General features: G+C 52.4%; 2 protein-coding genes and 1 long non-coding RNA gene across 10 annotated transcripts in view; 2 read left to right on the top strand and 1 right to left on the bottom strand.

Annotated features, from left to right (window-relative positions):
• RAB15 (RAB15, member RAS oncogene family) overlaps window positions 1–10,292 on the top strand; it is a 23,676-nt gene extending 13,384 nt beyond the window's left edge. For 6 of the 7 annotated variants that reach the window (XM_047735492.1, XM_047735496.1, XM_047735497.1 and 3 more), the window contains exons 2-7: window positions 2,497–2,557; window positions 3,251–3,311; window positions 3,746–3,823; window positions 4,489–4,578; window positions 5,741–5,806; window positions 6,004–8,740. In XM_047735492.1, the coding sequence (XP_047591448.1) occupies window positions 2,497–2,557; window positions 3,251–3,311; window positions 3,746–3,823; window positions 4,489–4,578; window positions 5,741–5,806; window positions 6,004–6,162 (515 nt within the window). In that variant the 3' untranslated portion in view covers window positions 6,163–8,740. Of the gene's footprint in view, window positions 1–2,496; window positions 2,558–3,250; window positions 3,312–3,745; window positions 3,824–4,488; window positions 4,579–5,740; window positions 5,807–6,003; window positions 8,741–10,007 lie in introns of those variants that run through there. The other variant, XM_047735493.1, reaches the window with a different exon arrangement.
• Window positions 10,046–16,347, bottom strand: LOC125103722 (uncharacterized). 2 transcript variants are annotated; one of them, XR_007128478.1, is made up of 4 exons: window positions 15,005–16,347; window positions 12,409–12,663; window positions 10,719–10,954; window positions 10,046–10,308 (listed from the first exon to the last, which is right to left on the bottom strand). It is a non-coding gene; the product is annotated as an uncharacterized LOC125103722 (long non-coding RNA). The 2 variants fall into 2 exon arrangements; XR_007128477.1 differs by lacking the exons at window positions 12,409–12,663; window positions 15,005–16,347 and having other exon boundaries at window positions 10,719–11,382.
• Window positions 11,368–14,603, top strand: GPX2 (glutathione peroxidase 2). Its single transcript, XM_047735491.1, has 2 exons — window positions 11,368–11,589; window positions 13,938–14,603. The coding sequence occupies exons 1-2, from the start codon at window positions 11,368–11,370 to the stop codon at window positions 14,286–14,288; spliced, it is 573 nt and encodes a 190-aa protein (XP_047591447.1). The 3' UTR covers window positions 14,289–14,603.

Below are 16,347 nucleotides of genomic sequence, written 5' to 3'. Positions count from 1 at the left end.
GACCTAAATTGTAAGAGGATGGGTGTGGGGGTCTGTGGGCCCCCCCAAATCCCTCAGCCTCAGTCCCTGGCCACACAGCTAAGAAGTGAAGGAAGAGGGAGAAGGAATCCAAGCCCAGCGCTCACTCCCAGGCGCTGTCTCTTCTAACACCTGCTTATATTCTAACACCTGCTTACATTGTCGCCCCGAGCCCCCTGGTGCTGGGAGCTCCTTCCTGGCTGTTCCTTGCTCCAGGACCTGCAGAGAAGCCTGCATAGTTAAGTCCTCTATGCCTAGTTACTACACAGCTCTCATTCCCTCTGAGAAGCAATGCTGGGGGTTGCACGGGCTCTGCCAGCAAACAGGTCTGTGTTCAAATCTCTGCCACTTGCTGTGCTGACCTTGGGTTAGTTATCTCACCTCTCTGGGCCTTTGTCTCCTTTCCACTAATCTCTGTAAGGTCAGGGATCCTCTGTCCTTCTGCCACTCTGTCTGCACCTAGTACTGTGCAGGGCACTGAGTAAGTTCTCATAGAAGTGTATGGAATAAAGGAAGGTAGAACCTTCTGTTTCCCTCCCTGCTACCTTGTGACCACTCTGCACAAGGCCCTGTCCTTGACCAGGCTTGAGGGACTAGTATGAGGATGAGCTAGGTTGATTAGAAGATGAATCAAATTGCCGTTTCTCCTGGGAAGCCAGCACTGTCCCATGGAAAAACAAGAATTTCCAGATTCCCTTCTATGCCAGCAATGGCGAGGAGCAAATTCTTGGCAACTGGCTGTCTGAGGAGGGGGTGAGTGTGCCACTGCCCCCCCCCCCCAAGGCCCGGCGCCCCCACCCTCGCTTTCTCCACACACCCGGAAGAATGGCTGCCAGACATTACCCATCTGGAAAAGTACAGCTCAAGAGCTATGAATCAGCTTGGGCAGGCGAGAAATGATTCACGTCTGACCAACTTGATCTAGTTTGGGTTGTCCGTTCGGAATCTTTTTCTCCCCTCCAGTTAAATGATGATTGGTCTTGATGGGAAGAGGGAAAAGTCTGAATTGAATCCATCTGTATTTGTGGAAGCCTGGGGACAGGCCGGGGAGAAGGGGAGAAGTGTTCCCATTGGTAAAGAGCTAATGCTGAGTGGCATAGTGGTGGTGTTGGGGATTCTGGTACCTGTGGGTCTTTGGGGCTGTGCCGGGCAGCCTAGTGACTACGATCCATCTGGAACTCTGCCTTGACCGTGTTCTCCACCTGAAAACTGGTTAATGATGCCCATTCCTGACCTGTCTCTGGGGGAGTACACAAAGACTTAAGCTTAATTAACTTACTCGATAGCGCTTTTGCATCACCGGGCACCGTGCCCAGGCACAGTTGGGGCTGGGAAGAGGCGTGGTGATAAAAATTTCTCCCCTCATCTCTGTCATCACTCAGATTCAAGCCCGTGTGCTGCGGGTGCTGCTGACTCCTCCTGCACCTTTCCCCAAATATGTTTCTGCCTTGGGCTGCTTTGCCAAATGCCTTATGTTTCCTGGGTCTTATGGCAGCTGAGCTCCTTGAGCCCTTGGGCACGTGAGCCTGAGAAGCCTATCTGTCCTCCCCTCCCTCCCCCAGGAGTGTAATGCGTCACTGCCTCGTCCTCCAGTCGCTGGTCATCATTTACAAGCACCCACGATGGGCCGGGACTGTACTAGGTTATAGTGGTAACTGCAGGCAACTGAGTATCTCCCAGGTGCTGGGCCCTGTATCTCACCTCGTCTTTTCATCCACCCTCTGAAATGATTGGTGATGTACCCTTTTTACAGATGAGGAAATGGAGGCCCAGAAAAGCAAGGTGCCCAAAGTCATAGCAATGACCGAAGTGGCCAGAGTCAGGATTCGAGCTCAGGCCTGGCTTCAAAGCCCGTGCTCTTTCTAAATAAATGAGTACACAGCAGTGCCTCCTCCAGAATATCCAGGGGATATTCAACAGAGTCACTGCTCCCTCTTGGTGGGCCTCTGCTAGGGACCCTCTTTGGGATCCATGTCCCTTCCCCTCATTCATGACAGCAGCACATCCCCTCCTGGTTATTAATAAGGCAGAGAAAGAAAAAAAAAAAAACCACCCAGGCTAACTAGGTAGGTTGCTGTTCCTAGGGGTTGGAGTTCCATCGCAGATAAATAAACACCTGTAGTTCTCTCCAGCAGTAAAGAGGAAGACGTCACACTGAGGAGAAGACACATTTGGGGGCTGAGTAAGGCAGTGATGGCGTGGATTCCCTGTACTCATTCTGCCCTCCTCCTGCACCCCCTCTACCCACCCCTGCCCTTTACTGCTGGCAATTCTCAGATCAAGGAAGAAGGGAAGCCCCATTCAAAGCCCCAGATACTTCCCTAGGGCCAATCTTTGGCTTAAGAAGGCCTTTACCTCATGCCATCCTTGTGCCATATTAAGTCATAGACAGTCCCTTCCAGTGTGAGTGCCCTGAGCCTTCACTGTTCGGTCTCAGCGGTACTCTTCCTAACTTCCTTGCTCTCTTCCTTTCCCCAGGCGTGGATTTTAAGATGAAGACCATAGAGGTAGATGGCATCAAAGTGCGGATACAGATTTGGTGAGTTGGGGAGGAGGAGAGACATGGGGCTGCCCCGCCCCTTCCAACTCCAGCCTCCTGTTTCCTTAGGAAACTTTCAGGGATTGACCACAAGTCACCAAAAGCCAGAAACTAGACGGAATTGGCAAACCAAAGAGTGTTGGTTTGTTTTAGGATGAGGCTTTGCCCCTGGGCCCAGCCGCAGTGCACAGGAGGGAGGGTTATACCCCACATTGGGATGGACCCTGGGGAGATGTTCCCCAGGAGGGCATGGTGCAGTTCCCACCAGGCGCCACGGGGGGCCGCTGTGGCTCTCCGGCCTGAGGTTTCTGGAAGTGCAGCCTTCGCCAGCCTTTGCAGCTGCTTCCAGTTTGGGGAATGCTATGGGCCTTGCCTTCAGAGGCCCCACGGGGACGAGAGGTGGGGCAGTCCAACCTGTTTGAACACAGTGGCCCAGTTCTAAAGAGAGGTGTCGAAGGCCCAGTTTCATTTGAGACTCCCAGCACTGATAGAGTTGATGAGGCCCCTGTAAGCCCAGGCAGCCCCAGATAACCAGGCCTGTCTCCTGCAGGGTCGGGGATGTTCAGACCCCTTTGGGGAATCAAAACTCCTGATTTTTCACCCTGTAGCTCCTCAGTTTTTCCTGTAAGGGCACAGGGTCTCCCTCTGGCCCCATGCTCCCTGCTCTCCTGATGGCCTGGCTTTCCATTGCAGGGACACGGCGGGGCAGGAGAGATACCAGACCATCACGAAGCAGTACTATCGGCGGGCCCAGGTGAGCCGCCATTCTCAGGGTTTGGAGGTGGGACGCTGCCATCCACACTCCCAACTCTAAGCGCTGGAGATCTGTAGGCCACCGACTCCCAGAACAGGGCCCTCAGACAAACACGTTCGTCTGTTATTCTCTGAGCACACACCACAGGCAAGCCCTCCACCTCATCCCCACCCGCCACCCTTCACCCTGCGCCAAAGACCCCAGTCGGTCCGAAGAGAGTTCTGTGATAGGCCTAGGGCACAATAGCTTTGGGGGGATGAGAGAGAAGGAGAAGTTTCTGGGTGCTAAGGGAGCCTCATTCTGCTAAGCAGGGAGAAGGGAGAATGGAACCCAGCCTTTAAGGTACCACACCTGCTTCTGGACCCTCGACGGTGCACTATCTCTGTGTGCATCTACCCCCCCACCCCATCTCTCTCTCCTTCTCTCTCTCTCAGGGAATATTTTTAGTCTACGACATTAGCAGCGAGCGCTCTTACCAGCACATCATGAAGTGGGTCAGTGATGTGGATGAGGTAGGAGACGCTGCCTCCCCTTCGGGGTGGGGGAGGGTGCCTCAGAGGGGAAGATAAAGTGAGGGCCAGCTGGGAAGGGCTGAAGCTCTCAGGGTTGGTGAGCAAACACTCCCAGGAGACCTTGCCTTTCCCAGCCCTGGATGGAGACCTCTGGGTGAGTAAGACATGGGGAAGAAGCCCAAGCTGCCACACCGTCCATGATCTATGCCCCGCTAGGCCGCCATGGCTGCTTCTTCCTTGGAGATGAGTTAGGTCAGAGCCTACCCTGTGACTCTCTTCCTTCCTGAACTCTCAAGAGCAGGAGGAATCGTGAGACTGGGATTCTAGTCCTGGTTCTGGAGCCTTGGGCAAGAGATGTGAACTTTCTGAGTCCCCAGTTTTTCAACTGGAGACTGGACTTCAGTGCAACGCCCTTGCCAGTTCAGATCCCAGCTGTCTAACCCCAGGAAGTACCAGTTGTAGCTGGAGTGTCTCCCCCCTTAAGCTGTCCCCAGTGACAGCCCTCTAGCCCCCTGGGGTCAGCCTCGCACCTGCACCCCATAGGCCTGCTCTGTCCCTAGGGCTCTGGAGCTTGGGGCTGGTGTGGAGGCCAGGAGATGGTGTGGTGGGAAGCTGGGGAGGAAAGGCAGTACTCACTGGCAGTTCTGTCTGTCCTCTGTCCCCAGTATGCACCGGAAGGTGTCCAGAAGATCCTTATAGGAAATAAGGCTGATGAGGAGCAGAAGCGGCAGGTGGGAAGGGAGCAGGGGCAGCAGGTAAGTACAGCAAGCTGGCCAAGCCCATCCCTTGGGTCTTCTGCTGCCTGGGCCAGCCCTGAGAGCTGGGACCCAGGATTCCGTCCTCGTCCTCAGGCACCCTGCACCTCCCACAGTTCCCTGAAGCTCTGGGCAAGTTGCCATCCTTGCGAGTTTGCTTTCTGTCTGTTGGGACAGTGATTTGGGACCTATCCTGGAACAAAGAGCTCTCACGCAGCTCCTAGCCTGGCTCTAAGGGCCCCATAGCAGGATTACCCTCTGCTAAAGAGGTCATCCCGGTGGTCATGGTGAGGAAGGGCTCCAAGTCACTGACTTCCCAGCAGCATCCAGGCACGGCGACTGTCTACAGGGATCCCATCCCTGTCTTTATACTGGGAAGGGGTAGGGAGGAAAATAAGGGAATGAAGGCCCCACGGTTGGAAAAGTCATGGGGCTGTGAGGACAGGAAGGTGGTGCCGAGGGACATCACCCTCCCAGAGGACAGAAGGATGGGTGCCATGGAGACGAGAGCCATCCACCCACTCTGAGGGCCTCCAGAGCTTTTTTCTCCCTCTTTCCGTCCATAGCACTTGAAATAAAATAGATTTTTGGCATACAAAAATAATACAGGGTCATTGAAAAATCTGAAAGTAGATGCAAACCCTACCAGAATAAACCCTCCTAGAATAGTATTTATCGAGCACTGTATGGATGGCTGGTGCTAAGCGAGTGCTTTGAGATGCAGGACCTGTTTTAGTCATTCCCTGACCTTGGTTGAGAGACGCCCTGGTCCCCCTTTAACAGACGGCAGGTCCGTAACTTGCCCAAGGTCGTATGGCTGCTGAGTGGGGCATTGGCGTTTACATCTGGGTCTGTTTGACCCCAAAGCCACGTTTTTCATTAATTCCATACCCTGCACAAGACTGGGGGGACCTTTGCCTCCTGATGTGTGACGTGTGCATGCCACAGGCAGGGAGGGGCGTGTCTGCAGGACCGCGGGGCTTTGTGGAGCATCTTCTCCATTCTTGGCTGGCCCGTTTCTGGGCTTCTGAGACATGACCTGCTGTGAGAAGTTGTCGCAGCTGAGCATGGGCTGTGAGGGCCATGGCAGAAATATGGGCCGCTGCTGTGGGCACCTCCCTTCCCTTACTGACTCCCTTTCAGGAATGTTCTTTTCTTGCAGCTGGCCAAGGAGTATGGCATGGACTTCTATGAAACAAGTGCCTGCACCAACCTCAACATTAAAGAGGTGAGTGCCCTGAACCCGGCTGCCCTGCCTCTGTGGCCCATTGTTGCAGAGGGGAGCAGGGAAGAGGGGAGGCGGCGGCCCGGGGTGGGGGAGTGAGCCCGGTTCACGTGATGAGGCCTCGTCCTGGGGCAGGTACAGGGCTGCAGGGGGAAGAGGCCGCTGCAGCGCCTGCTCACCCGCCATCGGTGGTTTCGCAGTCTTTCACGCGGCTGACGGAGCTGGTGCTGCAGGCCCACAGGAAGGAGCTGGATGGTCTCAGGACGCGTGCCAGCCATGAGTTGGCGTTGGCTGAGCTGGAGGAGGACGAGGGCAAACCTGAGGGCCCAGCGAACTCTTCGAAAACCTGCTGGTGCTGAGGGTCCTGTGTGGAGCACCCAGCGACCCCTCCCTCCCCACAGGAGGCCTGTGGCAGACAGGGAGTCTGGGCTTTGCCCTGCTTCTCCTCTCACTCGGGTGACCCTGTGGAATACCAGTAGCTGCTACTCCCCTGCCTGGCCCCGAGAGCAGCCCCGCTGTCATTTCGGAGCAGCCTCTGCCCCCTGCCCTCCAGCCTGGAGGGGCTCCCTTCTGCCGGGCTCCCCACCGCAGGCCTGCCACGAGCCCCGGTCTGCTCCGGGTGCTGTCTTGCCGCCCCAGGCTCCCCAGACAGTGGCCCCGTCTGCAGTGAGGCCACTCTAAGGCTCCTTCTTTCTCAGTGCATCTTGTCTCCTCTCTGCTTTTCCTCTCTTCCTCCTACTTCTCTTTCTTGTGCCCTTCCCCCGTCCAGTGTGTTCTGTATCAAAGCCCCTCGCACCTCTTTCCCTCTCTGTCCTGCTCTGTGGCTGCCAGTGCAGCTTTTTTCTTTCCTTTCTTCCTAACCCTGTCCAAGGGAATGGACTCAGGCTCATGGGGATGTTTCATACTCTTCTTCTGGGAGAACACCCCACCCTGCTTTGTGAAGGGGCCAAAGCCTATGGGGTGCTTCTTCCCCTCTTCCCCTCCCCGCTGTCCCTTCCTGTGGCATGGCCTGCCCCATCCATGATCTGGGAAAGTGGAACATCAAAGTAGGACCAAACTGGTGGTCCTCAAAACTGGGGCTGTCCCACCTTTTCCTGCCTGGCCCACCACCCACCCCCCCAGCTTTGGCCTTGCTTGGCTGCCTGCCCACCTGCCTTTTGGGGAAAGTGAGCTCAGAAGCAGTTGCTTCAGAGAAGAAAAAAAAATGTTGAGGGGAGGCAGGGACAAAAGGTCCCCTCCATTCTCTACCTCCCATGCAGTGTGTACACAATTTCTCCCCACCTGGGCTCCTGAATTTAAAGATATGTACCAAGGCCTCAGGGCACTGCAGGGGCGAGGAAAGCCTGCAAGGGGGGAGGGGGGTGGGAATGATGTTGACAAGCCAACCACACACCCCAGGAAGGGAAGTGTTTGGAAATGAAGGACTAGCCCCTGTATATCAGGTGAAAGGCAGGGAGAGGAGGCCAGAAACAGCATTTCGCAAACCAGAGGGGAATATGGGAGCAACTTCCCTTTCTGTGTAGGAAGGGCATTTCCCCACAACCCCCTGGCAAGGTGATGTAACCACTAAACCCAGCCTTCAGCGCTCAAGGTTTTCCTGAGAAAGTCTGTGGGAGAAGGGCAGGGTCTTCCTGGGGAGGGAGAAAGAAGGCCCTGGGTAGAAATGCTTGGTGCTGTTCTCTTCAGCCTTCCAGAAAAAGTGCTTACCTTGCCCCTCTAGCTTCTCGAAGAGGAGCCAACCTCACTGTGGCTGCAGGAGGAGGGAGGGAAGCCGACTCCTTCCTCCAGAGCTCTTTGTTCAGGAAGAAGTTTCTTTAGCCCAACATGGCCCAAAGGTGGCTTGAGGGAGGCACTTTAAAGAAGGGACAAGTCAGTGATGGGGCCTAGTGGGGTTCCTCCCCACCTGCCCGGCGTTGGAGGCTCATTCTTAAGCTATGTGTTAGCTGCATCTTATGGCTCGGGCTGGAGCTAAAACAAAGACTCGAGCCCTGAACGTTCACCAATGGAGCTTCAAAGTCCAGGGCACACACATGTGCAGGATTAAGAGCCCCACTTCCTTATTACTCCAAAAAAAAAAAAAAAAACAAAAAACAAAAAACGGTGGGGAAGAAATCACCAAACCTTTCCTCTGACTCTTACCAGAGTGTGAGAGGGTAGCTCAGGATGTAGGACCAGGGACAGGCTAACAGTGGAAGGAAAAGGAGGGCGGGAATAGTTATAAATTGTTAGCTGATGAGAAATTTAGATAGCACTCTTTAGGATGAAGTCATGACTATGGCTGGGATGCTTCCTTGAGACTTGACTCCTCGGGTGTCAAGCAAGACACAGCATCATGCCAGGGCTGGGGCGACGGTAACGCCAGACCTCGGGAAGCCAGGGGCTTCAGAAAGCAGACGTGCTGGGTGCTGGCTCCAACCTGTGACCCGTGTTGCAGTATTCCCTGAAGATCAGGCAGAGCACCACTGCCTTTCTCTCCCAGCCCCCTCGGGACAGAGGGACTAATTTTTACTGTACCTAGGGGTTCTGGAAGGGAAAACACAGGGTGGAGATTTATGCACCGATGAGCCCCACCCACCAGGGCCACAGCTGGGGAGAGGTATGGGAGGGTTGGAGCTCTAGGGTCAGCTATGCTCACTAGGTATTGGGAGTCGGCATCTCACCCCTACACTTCTCCAGTCCGGAGGGGTGGCCTGGGGTCTGGCCTTAGGCCCAGACTGTTGAGCAGGCGCTCCTGCCTGTTTACTCCTCACCACCTCTGCACCTGCTATCTCGAGACTCAGCCCAGCCCCAGGCATTTCCACCTGCTCCCAAGCCCCCACCATCTCCCTGTGATGGGTGAACTTCGTGTACTGTGTCTTGGGTCCAATATATGAATTGTGAGCAGGGTTCATCTATTTTAAACACAGATGTTTACAAAATAAAGAATATTTCAAACCACAGGTGTGCCTGCCTATATGAGTCCCTAGGAGGAGTTCTCGATTGGCCCTTGGCAGTTAAGGGGGAGAGGAAGAGGCAGTGCTGGGAGAAGGGTCCAGAACCTTATAAAGCAACAGCAGGAGAATGACAGTGGAAGCAGCAAGCTGTCCTGTTCCTTACTGTACCTTTCCCAACGTCACCTGCAGGGGAGCCCCGGCAAAGCCTCCCAGTGCTCTGCAGTGGGCCTACAGGAACAGAAAGATGGTGTCACTGGCAGGATGCCGAATACCTATGTCTGAGGTATTGAGAACCAAGAAGGTTCTCCACCGTCTGAGACGGAACAGGAACAGGTCTCCCTGGAGGCATGAGGAGGATTAAATCTTTCAGAAATTTGTCCTAGCCCTGTGACCGGGTAATCCAGGGAAGGAAGGCAGACTGTAATCTTGGGGGTCTGGGGGTTGCCAAATACTATACTTGGGGGTGTGGAGGGAAGAGGCAGAAAACTGGAGTCAGGATAGAATGAGGAAGGAAGGAGACAAACAAGACGGCAATGGTGGCCTAAGATCTTAACCCGTGCTTTACAGGTTATGGAAAACTTACAGTACTCCACCCCTTCCATCCTAACAATCATATCTGTGGGAGATAAGGAGGGTGATGACACAAAGTTGGCTGGTAAGGAAACGTGCCTAAGGGCCTCAAGTAACCGTGGCAGAGTCATGGCCAGAGACATCGGAACTGAAATCTCTGGAGGGAAGAGCTTTTAGCAACATCTATTTAGAAAAATCTCGATAAGCAATTCTCATCTGTAGCCAGAGTCGAGAACCACGACCCGAGATTTTTTGCGTACTAAGCCAGTGCAGTTTCCAGAACAACCGTCCCTGTGGAAAGCCGTGGGAATCACACACCTGTTAGTGCATGTCCAAAGTAATAAGCTTCTGGGAACTCAAAGCCAGTTTGAGGTAAAGTTGGAGACAAAGGTATTTTAAGAGAGGTTTTTTCAATCATGAAAGTTGAGAACCTGCATGACAAAGAGTCCTAAGTTGTTCTTGGAGAAAAGGGATGGCGTGTCCCTGAGGGAGAGGGAGTCCCCAGCTCAGGAACTTCCATGGTCATCCTGGACAGAAGCCCCCGAAGGGCAGCCAGTAACAGGTGTCCAGATGCCCGAGAGTCCTGGAAGCTCTCAGCCTGCAGGTAAGTCTGAGAAGTTCGTGCTGAAGTTTAGCGTACTGTCAGGGCCAAGTTCTTCTGACACAGTGGCCTGGTAGGGACGTTTATTGGCTGTTTTTAGGAACTTTACCTGGACACATTGGGCGACACACTTCATGCTGCATTTCCTGCCACCTCTTTTAATGGCCAAAGATTCCATTCCCACTCAAGTAATGGAGGCTTGTTTTGAGGGAGCAGCCAGTGGGGACATGGGTTCCCACGTGTTATGAACAGCCATGGAACGGGCTACAGAAGACAGAACAGCTGGGCACTCCCTGGTGAGTAGTTCCTCCATCTTCTCAGCAAATCAGATTCTCAATACCAGCTGCTCCCAAGCCTTGCTTATTCTTGGTTCTAGAAGACAGTTCCCAATGGACGCATACCTGTGAAAACACTCTCTAGTAAACACCTGTATTGTCATTGAAATAACACTCCCAAAAGTCCCAGAGCCAGGTCAGGGCTAATTGCCAGTCTTCCTGATGGAGAAATCCAGACTTCTTTTTTTTTTTTTTTTAATCGGATTTATTTGAGCTGCTGGGTGCTTGGAATAATGAAGTGAAGCACTAGGCCTTCCCTTGGGTCCTCAGATGGGCCACAGTATGCTGCACCACTGGTGCTGAAAACCTGGGCAGGTCAGCTGGGCTTAGAACCATCGCAGCTTTGACTCCCTGCATGTTCCCTTCTGGGGTGGGGTGGGGAGGAGAAGCAGCGCAAGCCTGTCGGAAGAAGTCTTGGGGACTGAGCCTTTGTCTAAGAGGAGGCAGGTATAGCTCGTGCCCTGGAGGTCACTCACCGGCTCTGTGGCTCCTCATCATCACCCGGCCACGACTGATGGCCTCCTCACGAGCCCATGGAGGCAGAGTGGAGGACACGGTGTGGGCATCGGTGCCCGTCATATGTATATTTTGGTCGTGGTCTGAGTTAAGGGGACATGCCCCCCAAGTTCTCTTCTTCATCTTTCAGATCTTGGCAGATCCTGACCTCTCAGTGGCGCAGTTCACGGCTTGGCCTTCAGCCGACAATACGTGTCTGTGCCAAGCGAGAACGACTTGCTGGGGCAAGTCGGAGTCAATCCTGCATCCCTCCCTCCCTTTTTTCCTCCCCATTTGACCTTTGGGGCTCTAGTTTCCTGCAAGGAGTGAATTATTCATGTTTGTACATAGATATCAAATTGGCCCTTCCCGGGTTGCCAGCAGGGTGGGGCAGGTAGGAGGCTTTGTTCAGAGTCTGTAAACAGGAGGAGCCACTTCCCTGTTGAAACAGCACCTCCAGGTGGGTGACCGTTTTTTTTTGCTAAGTCATCCTGGGGATGCTCAAAGCCCCATTGTGAAATCTTTCCTGTCCTTCCAGGCTCCTCCTTCCTCCCCAGCCCTATAACACACCCTGAAGTGGGCTGCCGCCACTCTGCCGCCACTCTGCATGCCTCACTCTGCCCCTTCACCATGGCCTACATAGCCAAGTCCTTCTACGACCTCAGTGCCGTCAGCCTGGACGGGGAGAAGGTAGATTTCAACACGTTCCGAGGCAGGGCCGTGCTGATTGAGAACGTGGCCTCGCTCTGAGGCACGACCACCCGGGACTTCACCCAGCTCAACGAGTTGCAATGCCGCTTCCCCAGGCGCCTGGTGGTTCTTGGCTTCCCTTGCAACCAATTTGGACATCAGGTGAGGGGTGCCTTGTAATGTACCCAAGGAGTTGGGGTGCTGAAGCTTTGGTAGGCTAAGGGGGGATGGAGAGTGACTGTGTGTGTCGGAGAGTCTGGAATCAGAGTTATTTGTTAATCTAGGTCTTTGGATACAGGTGAATACCAAGGGGAAGTACATGGGGTTCTAACTGTCTAGGCTTCAGTACAGAGGGTGGGGTTTTGTTGTTTATTGTCTTCCCATTATGCTCCAGGAGGGCTGGAACCGCGTCTGCTTTTCTCTCCACGGTGGAGAATGCACTTGTTAAATACCCGCTGAGAGGATGAGTGGAAGGAAATAGAAGATCAACACTCACACTAGGATTGAACTGACCCAGGAGACCTTAGTTGCAGCTAGACATGGTTCTGTTCTGCTCTTCCGTGGCTCTGTGCCCATGCAAGAGTCACTTGATTTATCTGTTTTAGTTTCCTCATCTGTAAATGGGATAATGCCACTTATCTCATACAGGATAATTGTGAGGTTCAGAGGGTAAGATATACCAAAAAAACCTTGGAAAATATAAAGCAATATGCAAGTGAAAGCAAATGCAACTGTATTATTTAGGTCAAAGGACTCTTGTTTTAAATCAGCCAAGGGGAGAGTGATTTTGGTGGAAAGCTCAGGGTGCTCAATGCGCACGGGTCTCCTCTGGGTGTCATGTGCACCTGTCTCTGATTTTTTTCTTTCCCTTTTTTTGGGGGGGATGTGTGTGTGTGTGTGTGTGTGTGTGTGTGTTCCACACAGGGATCAAATCTCTGTCTCTGATTACCGGGTCAAGTTCTAGATCTTCAGCCCACATACCTCAAGTTCTCTTTCAGGGATTCTTCTATATTCACTTATTATTTTAACAGCACCAGCAGACAGAATGTCCTCAAGTGAACCCTTGAATTATAACCCCCTCAGTTCAATTCACAGTGGCATGATGGCAAGGAATTGATAGGCAGATACACCGCGGGAAGGCTGAAGTGTCATTGGCTGTGACAAACCAGAGTCCAGACCATCACTGCTGTCACTCTTGCTTCCCTGTCTCAGTCCTGTTTCTAGGCTTGGCCAGCCCTGGAGAGAGAAAGGGTGAAACCATTTGAGGGGTGTCTCTTCCACCCCAGAGGTGTCTCCACCCTTCCACCATCAGGCTAGCTAGTGCCTGGAGGGAATTTGTAACCTATCGGTAGCCTGCTGGCCATCTGCATTAAGAGATAAGGAGTCTAATAGAGATCACCTTTGGGCTCAAGATGTCTTGATGGCCTGGAACTGACTGTACTGATTGGTTCTAGTATGTCAGAGGCAAGAACTTTCTCCCACAAGGAGAAATCTGACTCTTAGACCCAGGGGAAGGGGTGGAAAATAAGGGTTTCCATGGGCCTTTTGAGGTTCTCAGGGGTGGAGAATGCCAAGTAGGGATAGGACAGGGATGGCAAGGGGGAGGGAAAGACAGGTAACAGGCTCAGAGCTAAAGTCCTCACAGCTGAGTCTAGTGAGTGAGTGTGAGGAGTCTTGGGAGAACAGTCTGGAAGTAAAAGGAATGCTAACTACACATTCACAATGGTAGTACTCAAGTACACACTTAGCTTTCCTTCCCTTGGCCTATTTCAGAATCCTAAACACTCTATCCTGTTAAATCATCCCTGCCGGTCACTAAGCAATTCCATTTAGCATACATCCACTGTCATCTCTAATTTACTTTGCCTTTGTAGCACCTGAAAGCTAGACTTCCTTGGATGGGGCCTTTCTTCATGAAAGCTTCCTCCCACTTACACTTCAGATCGAGGAAAAGGCAAGATGAAAGGCAGAGGCTATACTCAACACTCACATGTAATCAGAAACAACAGAGGCAAAATCAGAGCAGAGGGAAGAGGAAGGTTTGCCTGGACGTGTGTGTGAGTGTGTGTGTGTGTGAGAGTGTGTGTTGGGGGGGGGAGTGAGGGTTCTAGATGGCATCACCTGAGCCTCTTTTTTCCTTTCTTTCTACTGCCCTGAACTCAAGGTACCTTGAAGTTTCAGACAGATATCCTAAGAACTGTTCAAGGTAGTTTAGAGAGAGAAGCAGCGGTTCAAAATTGCTAAATCATTCACTGTAAGAACAGCCAAGCTAGGAACTGCAAGAATTTTCAGGAATGGCCTCGAAAACCATCAAACAATAGCTCTGAATGGGGCATCTCCAAGTCAAGAGAAGGGCAAAGCTAGGGAAGAAGGAAAAAGAACAGGGGACGCAGGGGAGCTACACAGAAAAGTATGGTCCTGGGAAGGGACTATAGGAGGGTGAAAGGTTTTCATGGATCTTTTATTTCCCCCTTCCCTCTTCCATGCTCTTTGTCTTTTTCCTCCCCCAGGAGAACTGTCAGAATGAGGAGATCCTGAACAGTCTCAAGTATGTCCGCCCTGGGGGTGGATTCCAGCCCACTTTTACTCTTGTCCAAAAGTGTGAGGTGAATGGTCAGAACGAGCATCCTGTCTTCGCCTACCTGAAGGACAAGCTCCCCTACCCTTATGATGACCCATTTTCCCTCATGACCGACCCCAAGTTCATCATTTGGAGCCCAGTGCGCCGCTCCGACGTGGCCTGGAACTTTGAGAAGTTCCTTATTGGGCCAGAGGGGGAGCCCTTCCGCCGCTACAGCCGTACCTTCCCTACCATCAACATTGAGCCTGACATCAAGCGTCTCCTCAAAGTTGCCATATAGACAGGAGCTGCTCAGCACACAGATCTACCCCATCCCGCCCCTGGTATCTTTCCTGAGGCTTCAGTGTGCCCGCAGGAGGCACTGCTGGGCAAAAGCTTCCTCTTGAAGAGCCTTGCCCTTCCAGGCCACCTGTCTCCCTTCCCCTCCCCCACAACCTTCTCCTTGGTGATTCTACTTGGAGCTCCCAAGATTTGGCTGGCTCTGGGCCTTCACAGAATGATGGCACCTTCCTAAACCTTATGGGTGGTGTCTGAGAAATGTGAAGGGCTTAGAGCCAGGCTGCTAGCTGTGTCCAATAAAGGGCAGGTATGCAAACGGCCAGGCTTCCTGTGTCTTCTTCCTCGATGGAGGGTAGAGGGGTAACACAAAACTGCGGGTTGGACAGAGAGCTGGCAGCACACAAAGGCTTGACAGAGGAAGGCTCTGATCCGGGAGACACCCTGATGACTGTCAAGAGCAGGCTCTGGCCAGGGTCTGTGGTGGCAGGTGGAGTTGCAGGAAGTATGAATTCTATTATTGCTTAATGGCTCCTCCAGAACAGAGGCAGGGGCAGCGGTGCGGGGCGGGGGGGGGGGGGGGGGGGGGTCAGGTAATGAGAGGTAAAGAGGAGGAAAAGAGAGCAAGCCTTTCAGTGGAGAGTACTGGGAGGCTGGGTAGAGGACTTCAGTCAGGAAGATGTCACTATCACTGCAGGTACTGGGCCAGCCAAGCATTACCTGCACTTGGAGATGTTGCTGGGACACAAATTTGGTCAACTTTAACTGACAGCAAGGGTGTGGAGGGTGCGGCTCCTGGGAACACAAAGAGTACTTATTTCCCTGATCACCTTGCTGAGTCACATTTGTTTTTGATCCTTAGCAGGACCGACTCCCTCCTTTTCACAGTTCCATGCTACCCTTGTCTTTCTCAAACTCACATGTTCCCAGATCCAGGCACAAAACAGACCAACGTAGGCATGAATGACTGATTTCACTTTTTCTTCCATGAGGGTGGGAATGAAGAGGGCCTCCCTTTAGACCATCCAATTGTTCATAACCTGCCAACAGGACAGCCCTTCTCTGTGAGAACAGGTTTCTGCTAAATGGCTTTGTAAAGACAGTACCCCAGATTCTTCAGCAAGTACAGGCAGACTCCAAAGGCACAAACACCACCAAGGCCAGGTTCTATCATGTTCTGGAAAGACACCTGCTAAGAAGCCACTGCCCTGTCACTTTGCCTCACAAACCTCTTGCTGGAAACTGCTCACTTCACCTCTCCTTCTTGGACCACTAGTTGGAACATTTTCCTTTCCTTATTGAAGCCCAGAAGGGGCAGTTCTCCAAACTGGACACACTGCTTATGAACCCCAATGCTGAGGGGGGAGATCCCTTTCCTGTGACGTCCCCATAACTATTTTCCAAGCACCTGCATCATCTGAGAAGTCAGTGCAGAATAGAGGTTAAGGATCCTTACTGTCTGACCTTCAACTGAAGTTATGCCATCCGTGGTGCTTTATTTCAAAAGGGGTAACCTGAGCATTACAGTGGGAATCCCCTGGCACCCTTTTGCAGGGCCTTCTGCTAAATTAAGGATACCCTTAACTTGACTGTCAAAAACTCAAACCTTTCAAGATTCCTTCTCTTAAAGCCAACAGCTGGGGTATGAATTTTTGTAAGGCAGGACTGAGTACTGATTTTAGAGCAATAACTGCAGAAACAAATGGCTTCTCTGAAGAAATGAAATACAGAATTCATACCAGATGCTAGTATGATTTGTTCATGATCTCCATAGTGCTAAAGTCTGTTGCTATGTCTAATAACAGAGCAGCTGTCCTAGATGTTGGCATGACGCCACAGGCAATTTCAGGCTGATATGCCAGTACAATGTATTTCCCGTGAGGCTCAAGTTGAAGGAATTATTTAAAGATTCCTGAAGGATTGGGAATTAACACCGTAAGTGATTTTGCTGTGAGTTAGTAAGAGCCATTATGGTAGGAAAAGGGCTCCTCTCTTGGGCAGGGAAAATGCTACATGCTTCGAAAGGGACTTGCCTAGTGTGGCTCAGGAGGGAACAGGCATGG

Source organism: Lutra lutra, chromosome 7 (assembly GCF_902655055.1).
Source record: "Lutra lutra chromosome 7, mLutLut1.2, whole genome shotgun sequence".
In the NCBI taxonomy this organism is placed as follows: domain Eukaryota; kingdom Metazoa; phylum Chordata; class Mammalia; order Carnivora; family Mustelidae; genus Lutra; species Lutra lutra.
Note: the sequence above shows the minus strand (reverse complement) of the source record. Positions and strands in the feature narration are given on the sequence as shown.